This window comes from Schistocerca piceifrons, chromosome 4 (assembly GCF_021461385.2).
Source record: "Schistocerca piceifrons isolate TAMUIC-IGC-003096 chromosome 4, iqSchPice1.1, whole genome shotgun sequence".
NCBI classification, from domain to species: domain Eukaryota; kingdom Metazoa; phylum Arthropoda; class Insecta; order Orthoptera; family Acrididae; genus Schistocerca; species Schistocerca piceifrons.
The window spans coordinates 50161114-50183320 of NC_060141.1; the positions used below are offsets into that span (position 1 = coordinate 50161114).

Consider the following 22207-nt stretch of genomic DNA (forward strand, 5'->3'; position numbering starts at 1 on the left):
ATCTCCCAGTACCTACTGCAACCTACATCCTTCTGAATCTGCTTAATGTATTCCTCTCTTGGTCTCCCTATACGATTTTTACCCTGCAAGCTGCCCTCCAATGCTAAATTTGTGATCCCCTGATGCCTCAGAACATGTCGTACCAACCGGTCCCTTCTTCTTGTCAAGTTGTGCCACAAACTCCTCTTCTCCTCAACTCTATTCAGTGCCTCCTCATTAGTTATGTGATCTACCCATCTAATCTTCAGCATTCTTCTGTAGCACCACATTTCGAAAGCTTCTATTCTCTTCTTCTCCAAACTATTTATCGTCCATGTTTCACTTCTATGCATGGCTACACTCCATACAAATACTTTCAGAAACGACTTCCTGACACTTAAATCTATACTCAATGTTAACAAATTTCTCTTCTTCAGGAACGCGTTCCTTGCCATTGCCAATCTGTTTTATATCTTCTCTACTTCGACCATCATCAGTTATTTTGCTCCCCAAATAGCAAAACTCCTTTACTACTTCAAGTGTCTCATTTCCTAAACTAATTCCCTCAGCATCACCCGACTTAATTCGACTACATTCCATTATCCTCGTTTTGCTTTTGTTGATGTTCATCTTATATCCTCCTTGCAAGACACTGTCCATTCCGTTCAACAACTCTTCCAAGTCCTTTGCTGTCTCTGACAGAATTACAATGTCATCGGGAAACCTCAAAGTTTTTATTTCTTCTCCATGGATTTTAATACCTACTCCGAACTTTTCTTTTGTTTCCTTTACTGCTTGCTCAATATACAGATTGAATAATACCACAAAATTCTGAAAGTGTGTATAATTTTGCTTTTATAGTGAAGGGATAGTTTGTGGGACCACATTTCAATCTTTTATATCAGAAAGACAAATCAGAATAACTGTTTTCTAGCCAAAGGACCTTAAAGTGTTTATGGAAATAGTGAATCTAGAATGTTTGTATACAGTGTTACTTTACTATTGTGTACTGTAAATGTGTTTTATTTGAACTTGACTATTATCATGTACTATATTGTCTGGTATGTGTTGCGGAAAACCGGTTTAGAAAATTAGTTAATGGCAGAAATAATGATTAAGAGGAACAAGGGAAAGGCCTCATTTGCAATCGTGTGACTGCTCACCTGTAGAAGTGATTACTGCTGCTACCTACTGTGGTTCGTCCAGTTGTGTGTATTCATTGCACTTCACTAATCAATAATTAATGAAAATTCCCCTTGCAATAGTATTTCTGAATAATATTTTCACATTATTATGCCTAATTAGGCTGGCGACCGTGTTATTATTTCATTCACGAGTTGTCTGTCACTGAAATTTCTTGCCAAATTTAGTCTTTCTGCAATCTGCCGACTACTGTCATTACGAAGTTAAAGTTCTATGTCCTATTTCTGTTAGGAAAAACACTGTCAAATCCGAAACTCCTCTCAGAGGGTAACACCTACTGCATGCTTAGGTCATATTTGGTATCAGTTGTCCGCGGTTGCGTTGTGCATAGCCTCCTTGTGACTGTTTGAAAGTTCTGTTATTGGGAAACTGTGTAGTTCATGCATTATCACGACGCCAATATTTGTATACGTGGCTTTTCCCGTGACAGGACTATTTGTTCTTTTGAGGTATAGATGTTATAAGGTGTGTTACTTTGTTTTTAAGTGGCCTTTCATATCCCACATAAGTACACATATGTTTCCTTTTTTAAAGGTCTGTTACTTTATTTTTAACTCCAGCGTATTTTACTTGGTGGCTGTTAGGATTCCATTCAGTAATCTGTTTACTGTGTCAGCACATGGTACGGATCATTTGAATTTACTCCACTTCTGCTGATGTTCTGCAACGTGATACATCGCTATGAAACCCGTGGCTGTTATCTTTTTAAAGATTGTTTACGTAAGTACAGTCAGGTGGCTGGTTGGTAGTGGTTCAAATGATTCTTTTTCCGCTTAATACGGCATATTTTTCTCTTACTGGATGTATAACTATTACTCAGTTTCCTCTTCTTTAAACGTTTACAATACTGACTGATGTTTTATCTAGTCTGCAATATTTCTAGTAACAGTTTTGATAGTATCTGTGAGGTGATATTTTTTCCTACTTTCGACTATGTGTGCTCCAGCTTACATTATGTATTCTGCTGTTTTCCACTACTACTCCAAACACGGCATCGAGACCACGGAAACGACCATTTTCTGCAGTGCCAGAGGTACCCTCATTTGGCAAGAGGTGGGAACTATTAACGCACCCACGAAAATTCTGTACACGACCTTTTCGGTAGCCAGACGCCCTGGCCGAGCGGTTCTAGGCGCTTCAGTCCGGGATAGCGCTGCTGCTGCGGTCGCAGGTTCGAATCCTGCCTCGGGCATGGATGAGTGTCATGTCCTTAGATTAGTTAGGTTTAAGTAGTTCTAAGTCTAGGGGACTCATCAGTCCCCTAGTCCGATAGTGCTTAGAGCGATTTTTTTTAACCTTTTCAGTGATTCAGGTGTTATGGTGTGGAGAAGGATAATGTTGCATGGGCGTATTGACTTCCAGTTCTTTAAACTCTGTACACGCAAGGGTCAACGTTTCTGTAACACTGCTGGCAACGATATATCGCACTCAGGGCCGCACCGAAGAACGTTCAATTTTCATGCGAGAGAATACAGGATCCACGTCTTGCTAAGAGGAAACCCACTGCCTCTGTTGATTAAATTTCCGCCAACCTAATTTCAATCGCCTCTTTATAGACACTGTCCCAAAAACCGGAAATGTTGGCAACTACCACAGTTTCATCAAATTTCATACTGTGTCCCTCATTTAAGCAGTGTTCTGCTACTGCCGATTTTTCCGGCTGTTGTAGCCTCGTATGACGGCGATGTTCCACACACCTGTCATGCACTGTGCGAATCGAACGGCCAATGTAAGCTTTCGCACATTGACACGGAATTTTGTACACGGTATCATTCACATACGTCCAGAAGCACGTTGGTTGCAAAGCTGAAGTCCTCAGTGCCATACCCTCATTAAGTCCTCCATAAATAAATTGGCGACTATGGGTGATAAAGGACCACCATAGCCACTCCGTCATTCTGTTCAAAAATGTTACCGTTAAATAAAAAAATACGTGGATGTCAGCACATGACGACAAAGCTTCACCAGCTCTTCATCCAGTTTTTCACTGATCAATCTAAGGGACTCTTCCAGAGGAACTCGTGTAAAAAGGGATACCACATCAACACTCACTAACAGATTTGAAGGACTCAACTTCAAATATCCCAATCGTCGAATAAAATCCACCGAAGTGGAGACATGGTGTTCACACTTGCCAACAAATGGACTGAGAACAGATGATAAATACTTTGCCAGGTAATTAGTGGGTGCACCCAAATTACTAACAATAGGGTGTAGAGGAACCCCTTCCTTATGCAACTTAGGCAAACCATACAACCTATGCGGAACTGCAGCACCAGGATGAAGTTTCTTACGCAAATCTTCCGACAACGTACTCTTTTTCAACAGTGAAAGTGTCTTACGCTTGATCCCTTCTGTGGGGTAACTGAGTGCGATATATCGTTGCCAGCAGTGTTCCACTAAGGGCGGCGCCACCTCCCTGTCTTGGAGGGCAGCAACCGTGGTGGGCGGCGCATACGCCGTGTACTGAACGGCGGCCTATATAGGACGTCGATTTGCAGCCTGGCGTCAGTTCTCAGCGGGACTCATCAGCAGAAGTAGCCTTTTCCTGAAGATGGCGACCAGTTGGATCACCGAAATATCGAGTCAAATTGATTTTAGGATCCGGCAGCAAACCCGAAGAGACTTTCAAGTCCAGTTCTTAGCTCCTTGAATAGTTCTGATGATGAATGTACTTAATGTTTATTCGTCTTTGTAAAAGGGAACTTAAAATTCATGCGATGCTCTTCTAACGTATACGTGTTGCACATATGCATGTATAATTAGATTTTATGCTACAAATTGTGTAATGTAAATGGTGGCTATAATTAAACCGCAGCTAGTCACAAAGGTCCACTGTTGGCTGTAATTATCATATGGTAGCAAAACCTGGTAAATATTCTAATGCGTTAGTGCAGAAACGATTCACGCTGAAAAAATTAGTTGCAATTTTGGCCTCTAGGTACAAATTTGGCACTGTGAATGCAATAAATACGTACAGAAATGTCTTCACATGTAATGGAGTAAGAATGGGATGGGGATGGAAAAGGTCCAACATGCGAGGAAGGCATGGTGTTGACTTTATTATTAACTGCATCAGCATATCATCCGAGTTTCGTTGCCATACGATAAATAACTGATGATGGTCGAAGTAGAGAGGATATAAAATGTAGACTGGCAATGGCAAGGAAAGCGTTTCTGAAGAAGAGAAATTTGTTTACATTGAGTATAGATTTAAGTGTCAGGAAGTAATTTCTGAAAGTATTTGTATGGAGTGTAGCCATGTATGGAAGTGAAACGTGGACGATAAATAGTTTGGACAAGAAGAGAATAGAAGCTTTTGAAATGTGGTGCTACAGAAGAATGCTGAAGATTAGATGGGTAGATCACATAACTAATGAGGAAGTATTGAATAGGATTGGGGAGAAGAGAAGTTTGTGGCACAACTTGACCAGAAGAAGGGATCGGTTGGTAGGACATGTTCTGAGGCATCAAGGGATCACCAATTTAGTATTGGAGGGCAGCGTAGAGGGTAAAAATCGTAGAGGGAGACCAAGAGACGAATACACTAAGCAGATTCAGAAGGATGTAGGTTGCAGTAGGTACTGGGAGACGAAGAAGCTTGCTCAGGATAGAGTAGCATGGAGAGCTGCATCAAACCAGTCTCAGGACTGAAGACCACAACAACAACGATAGTTATAGCCCAAAATGGGTCTCTGTAGATAGCTAACTTTAGTAATAATCACTCGGTATTTTAATGAGAAGCGTCCTGCATTAGGATCGTTTAAAAACACAACAATGCCCGGTTTCACGGCAACAATTCAAATCGTAGTCAGTATGCAATGTAATACTTTATCTGCTGTGATGAACTTCGTGTAAAACGAATTATACAGAACGAATAACGCTTTTGTCTCCTCTCTCCCTCCCCCACCCCCGTCTCTGTAAAACACACGAAATATTTTGGACATTAGAAACATATCAAACTTGCTGACTTACCGTGTATCTCATCTACTGGGCCACCTGTGCCACCTAGTTCATTTGGTATGAACTCTCGTGGAACACACTGGAAGACTGTATCCGAGCCTTCGAGGTGCGCCATTACCTGCGAACATCAGTCGTCGTATTAAGATTGTACTCCAGTTAGTATCGTGTATCGTCTTAAGAGTGAAGATGGAACTGTCGTGCCGTCTGTTAACAAAATAAGGAAATTCTCTCATTACATCGTGATAAGCAATAGTTGTTACAGACTGTCTTCCTCCGTAGAAAATTGCTCTGACGATTTACCAAATGGCCTCCATTATAACACCGTAGATTAGAAGAGCGTGTTTAGCCCAGGTATATGGTTGTCCAGTGCATCAGCTGTTGTTCACAATGTGTAGACGGATCCATGCAGAAAAGAACATTAACATCGTTCGTGACCGAAACCTTTATCCCGCTTAGTGGCGATGGATTCCAAAGCTTCTGAGGGGTATCAGTGTTTGGTGCCAACTCACAGGATTACCTCCAACGTCGTGCCTATTGAGGAAATACAGTTTTTGATGTAGGGACCGACTGCCAGTCTCGCTTAACATAGATAGGGCAAAACTAAATGCCTTTCTCAGAGAGACGCTGTTCTAAGATTTTCAAAAATAATTGCAACCAGTCGCCTTTTGTGATGGTTCAATTTTTGTTACATGATGCCCGGGTACAAGACGTGTAGCGACTCATCATCAGAAGATTTATAAAGCTTTTATTGATTGTAGCATTGTGGAATTCGTTGTGTAGAGTTATTAGTAATATAGTGACCGCTACACACATCGACTGTTGTGGTTGAATTCGTTAGCTCCGTTCGCGACATCCAGAGATAAAGTTGTGGCGCGAGTTGAGTGACTGTGCGGTGACAAATGAATGGCGTCAACCGCCAAAGTTTGTGTCCACCTCTTCGAGCGCTTTGTTAATGTTTATTACTTATTCCTTGGAGCTGTAACATAGTTAGTTTATTTGGAGGAATGCATGGTAAACACTGTGCTGTCTTACAATATATTTATTCACAACTGGTTTCGATCACTGATCATCTTCCAGGCCGCGGTGGTCGAGCGGTTCTAGGCGCGAAGTCTGGAACCGCGCGACTGCTACGGTCGCAGGTTCGAATCCTGCCTCGGCATGGATGTGTGTGATGTCCATAGGTTAATGGTTCAAATGGCTCTGAGCACTATGGGACTCAACTGCTGAGGTCATTAGTCCCCTAGAACTTAGAACTAGTTAAACCTAACTAACCTAAGGACATCACACACATCCATGCCCGAGGCAGGATTCGAACCTGCGACCGTAGCGGTCTCGCGGTTCCAGACTGAAGCGCCAGAACCGCGCGGCCACTTCGTGTCCATAGGTTAGTTAGGTTTAAGTAGTTCTAAGTTCTAGGCGATTGATGATCTCAGATGTTAAGTCCCATAGTGCTCAGAGCCATTTGAACCATTTTTGAACTGATTATCTTCAAGGTGGAAAACTATTGTAACAACTTCAGAAGCCATAAATGCTATTTAACCGGAAAAAAATACCATAGCTGACTTGCGCCATCATAAACTAAGGACTATGCCTTGTCGATTTAGCGACGTCCCTCTCTCCGTTGTCATCCTATTCAATTCTTCATATGATTTTATCCCATATCTTCTTTGATGCTGTTAAAATACGTTGCTCTTGGCCTGGCTCTTGGTTTTTTCCCTAAAACTTTTCCTTCAAATACATTCCTTACGAACTGGTTACATCTCATCATGTGCCCTATCATTTTTCATTTTCTTCTTCCTATATAATTTAGCAGCGTTCTGTTCTCATTCACTTCTCTTAAGACCTGTTCACTACTTTTTCTATCTATCCAGCTTGTTTTCGTTAGCTGACATGCAGACACCAGAAAAAGATAGTTCACGCCATAATACCTGCATAAGCAATCAGAAACAACTGAAAAATGAAATCATGCTTCTGTTTCCTTAAGCCAGTATTATGGCGTATCTTTTTCTCATGTTTACAAGTCAGCTTTGGCATCTTTTCTGGTTAAACAGTATGTATGACACCTGAAATTGCCACAATATTTTTCCACTGTCAAGATAATTAATGATCGAAACCGGTTGTGAATAAATATTTTGTGGCACAGTGTTTACCATGCATTTCTCTAAGTTTAGCGATGCTGTTCACTGTCACCTGAAAAGAAATTTTTAATCTTTTACTTTATGTTTACTCTGTTTTTCTTGCTGTATATTGAGAAATCGCCTATACCAACTAACTTTTTTTCCGTTTCGTAATTTCGCTTTAATAAAACTGTTCAAGCCCATTCTCAGTGTGCGATTCAGCACTTATTAAGTACGGGCAGCAGTACACGATCTAATATTGCCGTCAGAGGTGACCTCGACGTGATCAGCGCTGAGAAGACAGATCCACAATAACATAACAATATTGATTACAGGGCGGAACTGCCTGCAGTATCGCGACTGGCTATTCGCCTGCCACCGTTTTGGCCGTTTGCCCAGGTCGAGGCTAGCTTTTGCTATGTCGAAACTACAGCGGAAGCGACTGAATTTGCATCGATAGTGCGTCACCTCGATCAACGCTACGCTATCGAAGTCCGGGATATAACCACCGTTTCACATGCCACAGGAATCAATTCCCACGTACTTCGAAGGCTGGAAAAAATTAAACAGTGTGACTAAGATAAATGACTCTTTCCTTTTTTCTGTATATGAAAAATTTATAAGTGCTCAACCGAACTACTAGGTGACATAACTAATCTACTAGAAATATCTCAGCGCTAAAGTCATAGTAAATCATTAGCCTAATCATGTTCCTTGCGCAGAAGCCTGCTGAAGTTTCTTATGTCACCTAAAAGATTCATATTGATAGGCACGCTCTCCTGCTTTAATCTACCATCGAGGTGATAACGGGAAGACGCGAGTACCAATCATTTCGGAAGCTATATTTCTCGTAGCGTATTAGCGGTTTCGCTAGTTCACTAGACAGTCCTATTGGCGAGCGTGAACGTCCACGTTATACACCAAGAGCTTCGAAATCGCATCACAGGAGCATTCACTCAACCCAACTACCTCAATCCGAAGAGACTACTTTACACCATTATGTTCCAAATGGCTCAGACGGCCGCTATGGTGGAAAGAACTGAATTTATCGGCAACTATAGCTCTAGCAGACTTACATCAAAGGCAGTAAGTAGTGTCTACTCGTATTTTTGGTGTCATAATGCGTGTTACGAGGTTCCTACAGTCACTGCCAGGTGAGCCATTGTAGATGATTACTCATCCAGCACAACACCTATGTAGAATGTGTCACATGGCAGCGTATCCCTGAACTGCGACCCAACATATTTTGTAATGTTATATGCACATCGCCACAGTCAATTTAGTCGGTCCCTTAATGCTCCACCATAACAGCAGACAATATTCAGTGCTATCAATGAACGCTCTACTAATAAGGTTTTCTCTTCCTTTCCTTTTATTATGGTGAGTAAGTAAGATCAGTTTTGATTCCGTAAAAGTGTTGGAACACGTGAGGTAATACTGACCCTACGACTTATCTTAGAGGATAGATTAAGGAAAGGCAAACCTATGTTTCTAGCATTTGTAGACTTAGAGAAAGCCTTTGACAATGTTGACTGGAATACTCTCTTTCAAATTCTGAAGGTGGCAGAGGTAAAATACAGGGAGCGAAAGACTTTTACAATTTGTACAGAAACCAGATGGCAGTTATAGGAATCGAGGGGCATGAAAGGGAAGGAGTCGCTGGGAAGGGAGTGAGAGAGGGTCGTAGCCTATCCCCGATATTATTCAATCTGTATATTGAGCAAGCAATAAAGGAAACAAAAGAAAAATTCGGAGTAGGAATTAAAGTCCATGGAGAAGAATTAAAAATTGTGAGGTTCGCCGATGACATTGTAATTCTGTCGGACACAGCAAAGGACTTGGAAGAGCAGTTGAACGGAATGGACAGTGACTTGCAACGAGGATATAAGATGAACATCAACAAAAGCAAAACGAGGACAATGGAATGTAGTCGAATTAAATCGGGTGATGCTGCTTAAAGTAGTAAATGAATTTTGCTATTTGGGGAGCAAAATAAATGATGATGGTCGAAGTAGAGAGGATATAAAATGTAGACTGGCAAAGGCAAGGAAAGCGTTTCTGAAGAAGAGAAATTTGTTAACTTAGGGTATAGATTTAAGTGTCAGGAAGATGTTTCTGAAAGTATTTGTATGGAGTGTAGCCATGCATGGAAGTGAAACGTGGACGATAAATAGGTTAGCCAAGAAGAGAATAGAAGCTTTCGAAATGTGGTGCTACAGAAGAATGCTGAAGATTAGATGGGTAGATCACATAACTAATGGTTCAAATGGTTCAAATGGCTCTGAGCACTATGGGACTTAACTACTGTGGTCATCAGTCCCCTAGAACTTAGAACTACTTAAATCTAACTAACCTAAGGACATCACACACATCCATGCCCGAGGCAGGATTCGAACCTGCGACCGTAGCAGTCGCGCGGTTCCAGACTGCGCGCCTAGAACCGCTAGACCACCGCGGCCGGCTCACATAACTAATGAGGAGGTATTGAACAGAACTAGAGAGAAGAAAAATTTGTGGCACAACTTGACTAGAAGAAGGGATCGGGTGGTGGGACATGTTCTGAGGCATCAACGCATCACCAATTTAGTATTGGAGGGCAGCGTGGAGGGTAAAAATCGTAGAGGGAGACCAAGAGACGAGTACAGTAAGGACATTAAGAACGATGTAGGTTGCGGTAGATACCGCAAGATGAAAAAGTTTGCACAGTATAGAGTAGCATGGGGAGCTGCATCAATCAAGTCTCTGGACTGAAGACCACAACAACAACAACCCCTCCCAGCACAACACCTATGTAGAATGTGTTACATGGCAGCGTATCCATAAATTGCGACCCAACATATGTAATGTTATATGCACATCCCCACAGTCGTTTTAGTCGATCCCTTAATGTTGCACCATAACGGCAGACAATATTCAGTGCTATCAATGAACGCTCTACTAATTACGATTTATCTTCTTTTCCTTTTATTATGGTGAGGGATCTGTGATTTTCTGCAGCCTTGGAGAGCTATTTCTAGCTGGCTTGGGAAACATAGTTTACTTATAACGACCACAGAGGATGACAAATGAGTTCAAAGCTGAACGTTGTCCATCAGAGCAGGTAGGAAGTGCAGAATCTCCGCACTTCGGGCGGGCTGGCCTGCCTGCCGAAAACTCCATTGTACTAGATGACTAAAGACATCCTTTTGGAAAGATAACATGTGAAGCCAGGTGCAGGTGCCAAAATGAGAGAAGTGAGGGGTTCACCATTTCTCTGCAGTCTCACCATGAAGGAATGTTAGTTTAAAACCCTTGCAATGACCACTCTGATTGGCTCACAATAATTATTTCTGTAGAACGCATGCTTTCCCATGGACGCCTGTGTATTAGCTGTTCGGTATGCTAGGTTTAGAAACCTGTCATGGTGTGGGGGAGATTTTCTGCCTTCCTCCGCACACCATTGGTCAACCATGACGAAATGCATGAGATTAAGAGTCTGTTTAGCCCGCCCGGTTAGCCGTGCGGCGAATGCGGGCTGGTTTCCCTTATTCCGCCTCGGTTACACTATGTCGGCGATAGCTGTGCAGACACATTGTCCACGTGCGCGTACACCACCATTACTCTAACACGCAAACATAGGGGTTAGACTCGTCTGGTGTGAGACATTCGCTGGCGGCGTTCGCCGGTGGCCGAACCGCACAGTAAACCTGGGTTCGGTGTGGGGCGGCGGAGGGGTGAAATGGACTGCGGTAGTCGTCGTGGGGTTGTGGACCCCTGCAGCTGCGGCGGGGACGGAGCCTCTCCGTCGTTTCTATGTCCCCGGTTAACATACAATACAAGCATCTGTTTAACTTATTTACAAAATTATTATCGGTCAGGACTCACAACGTCTGCTGAAGTTGAATGGTGAGATTCCTACCCTAGCAGAAACAGCAAACTTCCAGAGAGTTAAGCAAGAGGACACTTGCTGCTTGGAGATCGATGAGAAACTACTCGCTGTCAGACGATCGATAGGTAAACACTTGCTGCCAGGTGACGTATTAGGCAGGACTTGCTGTTGTACAGAAGAAAGTCTCCGTATAGCATCTAAGCACAGATGATGAGCTGGACTCAGAATTTCCAGGCGTTACTTCCACATTTACACCGAATAGGAATGGTAGGAATACGCCGGCATTGCAATTGAGGGCGACGTGAGATTAGTTAACTTTCATCAGGGGTTAAATGCACACTGTTACCGTTCGCTGCCAGCTATTTACATTAACATGAACTTAGGAGAGTGCGCTGGTATTTGTATTTATTTTTTCGTTTTTTTTTTTTTTATTTAAACCACTAAGTGGGCTTACTGTCATTGACGGTATCCATGGTTTAGTTTCAAGATTATGCTTTTCTTATTTTCATCCACTCCCACTCGTGTCAAGGTTAGATTTCATAAATACGCTCTACGAAAAAAAAAAAAAAAAAAAATTCCCCACGAAGGAATCATCCGAATCGGAAATCGGCAGATATGACCTACCTGTACAGACAAACAACGCAAATGAACCGTTTGCGAGATAAATGCGACTTTGTGGTTACCAGCCACCACTGACTATGTTCTGTGTAAACTGCACCCTAGTTAAGAAAAGGTAACAACACTGTACAATATTGAGAAAAAGTTATTAGAGATACTTTGCTAGACGTGTAGGTGTTTTAAATAAACAGGACAAACATGACTATTATTGCAATTAAAGGAGGAGCTCAAAGTGTCGTCCTTGCACACGGATGTAGGCGTGTATCCGTGGCCTGTATCCGTAGGCCTGTATCCTTCCAAACAAGCACTGACAAGCCTCTGGTCCAATTCTTCAACCGTGTGAACCAGAGCTGGCATACAGTGCACCTATAAGGTGACCCCAAACACAATAATCCATTGCGTTCACATCAGGTAATCTTGGACGCTACGGTAGAGGCCCTCCTAGCCCAATCCATGTCTGACCATATCGACGCGCTATATATCGTCTCAACGCGGCAACAACATGTTCCGGTGCTCAAAATGTTCAAATGTGTGTGAAATCTTATGGGACTTAACTGCTAAGGTCATCAGTCCCTAAGCTTACACACTACTTAACCTATATTATCCTAAGGCCAAACACACACATCCATGCCCGAGGCAGGATTCGAACCTGCGACCGTAGCAGTCGCGCGGTTCCGGACTGAAGCGCCTAGAACCGTTCGGCCACCGCGACCGGCTCTGAGTTACCACCAAGACTCGTACAACACAACTGATGGTTCTGTACACAGCTGCGTAGTGGCCCCTCTGCCCGTGCACTGTACCGCTGCATCTATTCTGTTTACAACTACAGGTCTCGAAAATGTAAACAGAGACCATATCACGTCAGTAATGGTTGGTAATCACAAAGTCGCAATGATCGAGGAAGCAGTTCGCTGGTGGATCTACTTTTTACGGAGCCTTTTTTGCTTCTAGTTGCGTGTTGCTCCAACTGTTTGCGTTTACGCCATTAATTACTATACATCCTGTATACTATACAGAAAATTATCGCAAGTCAAGTGCATTGAATCTGAGAGTTGGACGGGCTCAGGTCATAGAGACTCTCTTCGGTTACAGCATAATTAGTGGAAGATACAGGAAACCGTGTTTGGGAGATGCACCTTCATAGCAACTGCTTATACTTTGGTGGGGAGGAAGCGAGGGGATCGGTTTCCTGAATCATCAACAATGATAACTAGGCACCCTTTTCTCTCTCTCTCTCTCTTTACTGACGCTGACGTCACTGCGAAGAACATAGACCCTTTGCAGAGGAACGCCAGAGACTTTAAATGTGTCTTCTACGGTCTCATACAAAAACGAGTCGAAAGCCTCAGTTTGTCCGGGTGCGACCAGATCTCACTTACGTTTCACGGGACAGCGGGATCTACCCCACATGCAATAGTCTCAGTAAATAGCCTTGCTCAGAGTAAGTGAATAACAACTCAGTACGAAGAGCGAGTTTATAGATGGCTCCCACTCTTGGAGGCGCCGGTACCACGCAAGCATGACAGCTGAAGGTCGGAAGGAAAGAGGAAGATTCCGTGAGAAGTTGCATATTGTAAGCTGTGTGGCGTTTGATGCTCCAGTGCCGCGAAAGACATCCGGGTTCCAGGCTTGGTCCGGCATACAATTTGAACTGACTACATACAGTTATTTATACCCTTCATATTATTCCTTTTTCCTTTCAGCACCCCTTTTCTTCCTGTTTTTGTTGCCGCTTTTGGAAATCCATCATCCTTGCAAAAATTCAATGAAGTTTCATTACAGTGTTGTAATCACCAGGAGATTTCGCGTTTAGCATTTATTCAGCTACTAGACTTGTAGAGAGGGGTTGTTTCTAATAATAACCCACCGTTTCTAAATCGGTTCAAGGATTTAACTGTACCATAAACATATTGTAGAACTTCGTAGCTATAGCGTGGTGAAACCTTTTCGAAGTAATAACTTTCTCCTTTGTTTACAATGAAGTCATTCTGTGAGACAGAAACGTTCATTATTCAGCTCTCCGCATCCAACACATGGAAACAAGGTGTTCCAATGAAGGGCTATGCGAATTGCTAAGAATTTTCTCAGTGTAAAAAACTAACAACCATACTGTTTATTAAGAGGCACAATAATGAACACATTTTCCTTCATGTGAAACAGAAGGATACAGTCCAGATGACTTTGGCAATGTTTCTAGCAGATAGAGAAATTAGGGCACGTATGATTTTCTTCTGTTTCACATCCTTCAGATGGAGTAATGAGATAGGTGTTTCATACACGGTATAAGCTACATCTGTTAGTATAACTAAGTCGTCACTTGAAGTAGGCAACAATTCCAGTTGCACTACAGTTTGAAGGAAGGAATAACAGTGAAGAGAACTTACCCTTTCCCCTAATTTTGGAGAAAGTGCAGATTTCACCACGGTGAGAGCCATATCAATTATTTTTGGTGCGTTCACGATGTGTATTGATTTAACTCTTGTACAGTAGGCCGTCTGAAAAAAAAGACTTGTTAATGAGACTGAAAAAGAGAAGCTCGCTATTATCTATAAAATAATCTGTTTCTTAAATAGAATCAAAACATTTGGCTCATTATTAATATTTGACTTGCAATGAGGTACACAGCGACAACAAACTTCTTGAATTATAATAAACTGAAGTGCTGCCAGTCACCGCTTGTTCCCATCCACGTGTGTTTCCATTTCCAAATGGTTACTTCAAATAAGTATCAGATGTAACATTGCTGAAATAGTCGATAAAATTCTCCTGGGCTGTTGACCGAATTGTCAATACGTAAAATTGTCCGACGCTTCGGTCACGGTTGCAAACAGCCTTCTTGAGGGCTTTGTGCTGAGCTGACAGGCAATCAGCTGAGCACAAAGCCCTGAAAAAGGCCGCTTGCAACCGTGGCCGAAACGTCGGGCTATTTTATAGATTGACAATGCGGTCAGCAGCCCAAAAGGATTTTATTGACAGTGTCAACGGCCGCGGTAGTCTACGGTTACATTGTTGAAATACGTAATGTAAAACAGCCAATAGGTGTTCAGTCGAAAGAATAGAGGACTTGACTAGGATAATAATCAAATGTTATGTAGGGAGCACATTGTGCTCATGTGGGAGCGATCTAGATGCTTGTAAAACAATAAACTGGTAGCCAAGATCGCAGGAATTCTTTCTATTCCATGATTACCGGTTTCGGCGAAACTAAAGCCGCCATCATCGGCTCTAGGGAGGACAGAAAACACTATAAAAGTGGGTACTGATTCTACTCATAGAACATGTATAGATATAAATTTAGTTACATACCTTAGGACACATACAGGTTGCAACATCAAGGCAAACAATGGTGATATTAATAGTTGCCTATAACACGCAGGTCTTACAAAATTGTCGTAAGTAATCTCTAGAATTATGAACAAGCCCTAATCATGTACAGCATGTTATGACGCAAGCTGTGACATTCATTGGCGCCTCTGCTGCTAGCGACATCTCTCGACGTGGCCTGTAGTGTAAGAACAGAGCCGGATTTGCGATAGTACCTTGCTTGCGCTTGTATGTAATGGAGACACTTAACATTTATAATGTCATCTCTCTTGGACGCATATGTGCTACTTACGACAGTTTTGTAGGGCCTGCGTGTTATAGGCAACTCTTAATATCACCATTGATTGCCTTGATGTTGTAACCTGTATGTGTCCTAAAGTATGGAACTAAATTTATAAATATACAAGTTATATAAGTGGAATCCAAGCTCACTTTTATAGTGTTTTCTGTCCTCCCTAGATCCGATGATGGTGGCTTTAGTTTCGTCGAAACCGTTAATCATGGAATAAAAAGAATTCCTGCGATCTTGGCTACCAGTTTATTGTTTTACAATAATCAAATGGACATACTTGACTTACAATCGAAGCTTTCATCAAATCAGATCATGGTAAAAGTAAGAGGTTGACCAAATATACAATTAAATTACACAAATGTTAAGAGGAATAATAGCTGGTAGGCAGAAAATTACGATGAACATACTGTTATAAAAAAATTATTTTATATAAATCATCTTTTTATTCCTTCCATTAAACGCAAATTCTTTCTTTCTTTTTCTGAGCCTTTTCCCGCAGTTACACAGGGTCGGCCAAGGTTAAACGGATGTGGCATGTTAAGTTTAAGGGGTGGCCAGATGCCCCACCCTATACCCCCCAGGAAGGAATGAGTGTACCCCAGCTGTCTGTGTCTAATGTAAGCCATGGAATAGTGCGAACGTGTTGCAAATGTCTGCGAGTCGTGTAACTGAGGCGGAACGTGGGGACCAGCCCGGTATTCACCTAGGGGGATGTGGAAAACCGCCTAAAAACCACATCCAGGCTGGCTGGCACGCTCTCGGCTACCCTGGCGGGTCTTCCATTAAACACCAATGGGTGTTTCATATTGTGCTTCTAACTATGCTACACCTGGCACATGTCCGAGACGCTGCCTTAAAAATGACTGCACAGTAATGGTGACTGCAAAATACGTAGGTTGGAACTTAAATAGTGGCTACATTGCTGTGGAGACACTATGCAATGGAATATACTATAGTCGCTGATAGCACACGTTGTTGACCTACCTACCTCACCTACGAGCAAATGGACTCGCCCGTCCCACGTCACCGGCGTGCGCACAATCGAGGGAAAAACAGTCACTCGTGAGCGAGCGGCCTAACGTAACGGTGTTACTATGTTTTCGAAACAGGAACAACGGAGTTGGATCAAGATTGAATCTGCCAGAGGTCGTACACCACGACAGTGTCATCAAGGTCTTCAAGAAGCGTGCATGGAATCGGCATTGCCGTACGGAATAGTGGCACGTTGGATAAAAACCTTCAACGAAGGTCGGCAAACTGTGGCAGACATGCATAGGACAGGTCGTCCAAGCGTCTCTGAAGAAGAAGTGCATGCTGTTGCCGCGTGAGTGGACAGTGATCGACTCCATACGATTCGTGAGCTCGCCCACGAAACCGAATTAGCGCATACGACTGTGCTTCGCAGCCTGAAGGAACGCGTGGACATGCGAAACACTGCATCACGATGGGTTCAGGACGAATTGATGGAAATCTAGAAATGGATGCTTTGCGACCCTGCTCAGACGCACCTGGAGCTCTATGAGCGCGGAGGAGAGGCTCTCTTACGCCGTATCGTAACACTGGATGTGACATGGGCCACATCGTACGAGCGAAAAGTGAAACGCCAATCCAACGTTGGCGTCATAGCCTCAGTCTGGTGAAAGTTATGGTGATTCTCGGGTACGACTGCGATGATGTTATCCTAACACGGTTCAAATGGTTCTGAGCACTATGGGACTTAATATCTGTAGTCATCAGTACCCTAGAACTTAGAACTACTTAAACCTAACTAACCTAAGGATATCACACACATCCATGCCCGAGGCAGGATTCGAACCTGCGACAGTAGCGGTCGCGCGGTTCCAAGAATGAAGCGTCTAGAACCGCTCGGCCACACCGGCCGGCTGCCTGCGACTAGCTTTGCGAAAGAAGCGGCGACACTTTCTGCGCAACCCACCCTTCATTTTGCACGACAATGCGCGGGAGCATACAGCGCAACATTTGGCTGCTCTGTTCTGTCGATGGGACTGGGAAGTACTGTACCATCCACCATACTCCCCGGACTTAAGTCCTTGTGATTTTGATTTAATTCCGAAGATGAAGGAACCACTTCGTGGTATTCGCTTCAGAACTGTTCCAGAGATTCGACAGGCAGTAGACCGCTCCATTCGCAACATCAACAGAACAGGCTCTGCTAACAGTATATTACGCCTTCCACATAGCTGGCAACAGGTTCTACACAAAGCTGGTGACTTCTTTGAAGGACAGTAACAGGTGCAAACTTGTAACTCTTTTGTAACGGTTTTGAATAAATATTTGTCGCTATTTAAGTTCCAACCCTGTTAAATGGATATTTTAATCCAAACAATGACAGCAAGTGGGGCATATTGTCATCATTCAACAGTATTAATATCTTATTATAGTTAGAAATAATTTACCTTTGGGCATTTACTGACAGACAATATTTGAGTATTACCTCCAAATACAATGTGATCCTGTGTAAGTAATACATGTCCTGTTTTTAATATGCGTTGTGCTACTTAAGGTTTCTGAAATGTTTATTTTCTTATGCTGATTAAAATTTTTTTATATACAACTTTAGATTATTTTGATGAAGATACCGTTAGTCAGTATTGGAATTAGGCCAATGCAATGAAGTTGGTGTAAACGATTGTCTGTTTTAATCCTTCGTTAAAAAAAGTATTTCAATTTTCGGACGTACCTTGATTACCTTCCCTTATAGCAACATTTGTAGCGCAACATACAATTTTGTTGTTGAATACATTGTTTTTACTCAAGTACACCGGACAATGACGGATGTCAGCACAGCACCAGGTCCCATCATCAGATGTGGGTCTCACGGGAGGCGTGCCAGAGACAAGTCCCTGCAGTCGCACTATCCTCTGCGTCCTCGGTGTCTCAGATGGATAGAGTGTCTCCATGTAAGGAGGAGATCCCGGGTTCGAGTCCAGGTCGGGGCATACATTTTCAACTGTCCCCGTTGACTTATATCAACGCCTCTATGCAGCTAGAGGTATTAATTTCATTGTAATTAAAGCTGAATTGACAGAAAATCGAGAAAAAGACGAAAGTAATGAGAAGTAGCAGGCATGAGAATACCGAGAAACTTAACATTAGGATCGATGATGATGATGTTTGGTTTGTGGGGCTCTCAACTGCGCGGTCATCAGCGCCCATAAGAAGTCCCAGTTTTTACACAGTACAATTTTTTTCACAATCCAATCTAGCCATCGCATGAATATAGTGCGGGACAATACGTTGGGAATGGCCAGGAATATAGTTTTTTTCCAGTGCTAGTCTGCTTCTTATGTCCTCCTCGCTCGGGCGTCCTGAGTTATTTTACTGCCTCGGTAGCAGAATTCCCTAACTTCATCAATCCTGATGTCTGCAGCTCGTGGTCTAGTGGCTAGTGTTGCTGCCTCTGGATAACGAGTTCCCGGGTTCGATTCCCGTCCGGATTGGGGATCGGGTGTTTGTGTTGTCCCCATCATTTCATCATCATCATCGTCATTCATGACAATGGCCATAGTTCAATAATTGTCACCGTGTATGAGTGTCTTGCTGCAGGGTGAGCACGTCCAAGTGGAATCAGTGTGACGTTTGACCAGAAAAGTATGCGCATGAATTCTGATACAGGAGGACTGTTGCTTAGAAAATTTATGTCGATGTCTCCAGGTGCAATTACGTGTTCGTGCAGCGATTTAAGACTTAAGGGTGCAGATCCAAAGCTAGAGAGCTCCCCGACTTTAGGTAGCTTGTGCATTACATGTATGAATAATTTTCTCTTGAGCTGTTTAATGTGAACGAACATGTATTCAGGTGGTTTGCCCTCGTTTCTGTATGTGAGCAGGAATTCGGGGAATAGATTTGCGCTTACAGATACTGCCACACCTACCCCTTGCCTGTTACATCTCTCATGTCTCAGAAAGAAATGCAGCCGTCAAGGTTTACAGAAGTACATACTGAGCAGCTTTAGCTGGAGTGACTTGGAAAACTTGCGATTTAGAGTACAGGTAAATTCTGTAGAGGTAAAATTACATTTTAAGTAATGTGGCCGTCAGGTTCTAGGCGCTTCAGTCTGGAACCGCGTGACCGTTACGGTCGCAGGTTCGAATCCTGCCTCGGGCATGGATGTGTGTGATGTCCTTAGTTTAGTTAGGTTTAAGTAGTTCTAAGTTCTAGGGGACTGATGACCACTGATATTAAGTCCTATAGTGCTCAGAGCCATTTGAACATTTGAACATTTTAAGCAAACAAATAGCATATTTCGAAAATCTGCATAGCGATATGACGCGCTTCGCTATCCTGTGATCTTGTTTAGAGCGCGCACTGTAATCGATTATAGTTCGTTGATATGGAGTGCGCTGCTATCCTGTGATCTTGTTTAGAGCGCGAGCCATAGTGGATTATAGTTCGCTGTTCTGGTGCAGGTGGCGCTCCGGTGGTGATTTGATATTACGTCGCTGGCGTGTGTTTGCGGTGGCCGGCGGAAAGCGAGAGGGTAGTTGGTTTTCCGGGTACTGCACGGAACGTGAAGTTCGCTCTGCCTGACCGGCTAGTGACTAGCGCTAAGGTTGTTGTACCTCGCAATATGAGCAGAGTGGTCTGGGGCGGAGGCGACTCGCCGCTGTGTTGGCCATGCGGTGGTGATTAATTGGAGTCGGCGTACCAGTTCTGCCTGCCTGTCTGATGTGGAGGTCCGGTGGGGTCCTGTGTACTCTGGCCCGGAGACAACTAGTTGCTGAATTTTGGAGTCGTCTGCCAGGTGTGGGCTCGGTTGGCTCTTCAGATATTCCGCTGGAAGCTCCAGCAGCGGTTTCTGAACTTCATTCTGATGTGGGACGGCGTTGTTGGAAGTTTTTGCTGTGTGTGTGTGTGGCACGTTACGATATTTATTGGCACTAATTTATTTGCTCAACTGGAGTATCTTTTGGCTATCCCGCTGAGTGGGTCGTTCCCCACCCGGTCTGCTCAGCGTTACCTTTGGTGGTGCCTGTTTGTTCCTTTTTGAAGGAATTCACGTAGGTGGTTCCTGTTACCTGCCCGGAGTTGCGTTCATGTATGATATATTTGGTATTTGACGTGTTAAGTAAAGTCTGCCTAAGAAAGGCGGCTTTGGACAGTATATGCATATTGAATTACTTCTGCTTGGTAAATGTGTTCTTCTGGGACCTGAACAACACGATCTCGTCAATATGGTTTGTGTAACAGCATTTAGTGGTATGTTCTGTATTTTTATCTCACTGTGTTATTATTAAGTTGGTGAAATAGTCGCGTTTGGTGTCGTTCAGACTGTGGTTTTACTGTTCATGTGCGCTTGGCTTTTGTTGTTTCGTTTTAAGAAGCGAGAATTGTTTATTAAGATTTGTGTGTGTTGGCTCCCAGCACTTGTTAAGAGCGCCCGAGTTATCGGCGCCGCGGTTATCATGTGCTGTCGGGACGTTATATTGTCATCTGATTTTTGAGTTGTATCTTGTGTTCGTTCATATTAGCTGTCGTGTGTTACAGAACATAACCAAGGTGCGTAAGTAATGGGCAGTTGTGGGAGGCCTGTCGTGGAGCTCTCAGTGGTTTATTTTGGGGACCGTTTCTAGTGGGAAGGCACCGAAGTGTTGAGAGCTCACTCGTCTGTGATTGCGTTGGGAGTTGCCCTTGCCCTGTGGTTGTATCAAATTATTAATTTATTATATTTATTGGTTGTGTGTTGCGCTTCTTTGATTTTAAAGTTTTATTTATATAAATGATTTTAAATCTTTAAAAGTACCATTGTAATTTGTTCTTGCAGAAGAAATTTCTCTTACTTTATAGTGCCAAGTTGCCATTATTTTTTTTAGTTTATTACTGCTCTTAATGTTTTCCGACTTTATGGCACCAAGTGTCATTATCATTCTTAAAAGTTTTTTGTAAATGATCTTAAGTTGTATTGCCGACTTATTATAGGATTTCGTAAAAGGTTCTTTGATTTTATGGTGGCAAGCCGCCGTCATTGTTTTTGAAGCTCATTCTTTTAACCATTTGTTAAGCTCTGCAAGTTATATGAATTTGTTGTTATTTAAAAGAGTTTAGTATTGGCAATTTAATAAATTGTGTACATAATCTGCTGTTTGGAAATTATTGGGTGGAAATCCTTGGATAGTTGTCCTATAAGAACACACATTTCACATAGTAATGATCATGTTTGCGTCTGCGTGATGGTTAGTGCAATGTGAATGGAGGAAGCTACAGATAGCTCTAACGACATTGCGACCAAGATACGGCGCTTACCCTGTACAGAGTCTCAGCAATGCGCAGGTTGTTGAGACCTATCTTGGGGAGGTGCGCCGCCGTGACATTCTTGAAGTCGAGGACGAGGATGGCTCCGACAAAGTAGTCCAGCAGGCGAGCGATCTCCATCCACATGAGGCCCGCCCTCATCAGTTTGGGCACGTCCAGCTTCTCCGGGTCTGGATTCAGGTCCACCAGAACGGCGACCCGGTACCCGTCCGTTGTGAGCCGTGGCATCCCCATTATTTTCCTGCATGCAAACGGTTATCAGGTAAGTCCTCCAGTGATGTTTCTGTGCCTAAATAGACGCGAATAATGAGATGGACTAATAGCAGGCATTAGAAGCTAGGTCTGAGGCATCGACATCATGAAATTAACCTGTTCAGGTTTCTAAATGCAGAAAATACGTTTCAGCTAAAACACCACGCAAAGCAGGCAAGCACACAAACAAACAGGCACTGGAAGAATAGGCCTACTCTTGATGTATGCCACAGTAAAATCTCGAATTAAATATTTCCAAATGTAAATTATTCTCAAGCTCCATTTTATGAAGGACAGAGATAACGTATCACGTTACAA

At 43.0% G+C, this 22207-nt stretch overlaps 1 protein-coding gene across 3 annotated transcripts in view; it reads right to left on the minus strand.

The window, feature by feature from the left end:
* Positions 1 to 22207, minus strand: part of LOC124795232 (alpha-tocopherol transfer protein-like) — a 145108-nt gene that overhangs the window by 22568 nt on the left and 100333 nt on the right. For 2 of the 3 annotated variants that reach the window (XM_047259154.1, XM_047259156.1), the window contains 3 exons: positions 21629 to 21878; positions 14133 to 14243; positions 5158 to 5263 (listed from right to left, as the gene is read on the minus strand). In XM_047259154.1, the coding sequence (XP_047115110.1) occupies positions 5158 to 5263; positions 14133 to 14243; positions 21629 to 21878 (467 nt within the window). The remainder of the gene's footprint in view (positions 1 to 5157; positions 5264 to 14132; positions 14244 to 21628; positions 21879 to 22207) is intronic. The other variant, XM_047259155.1, reaches the window with a different exon arrangement.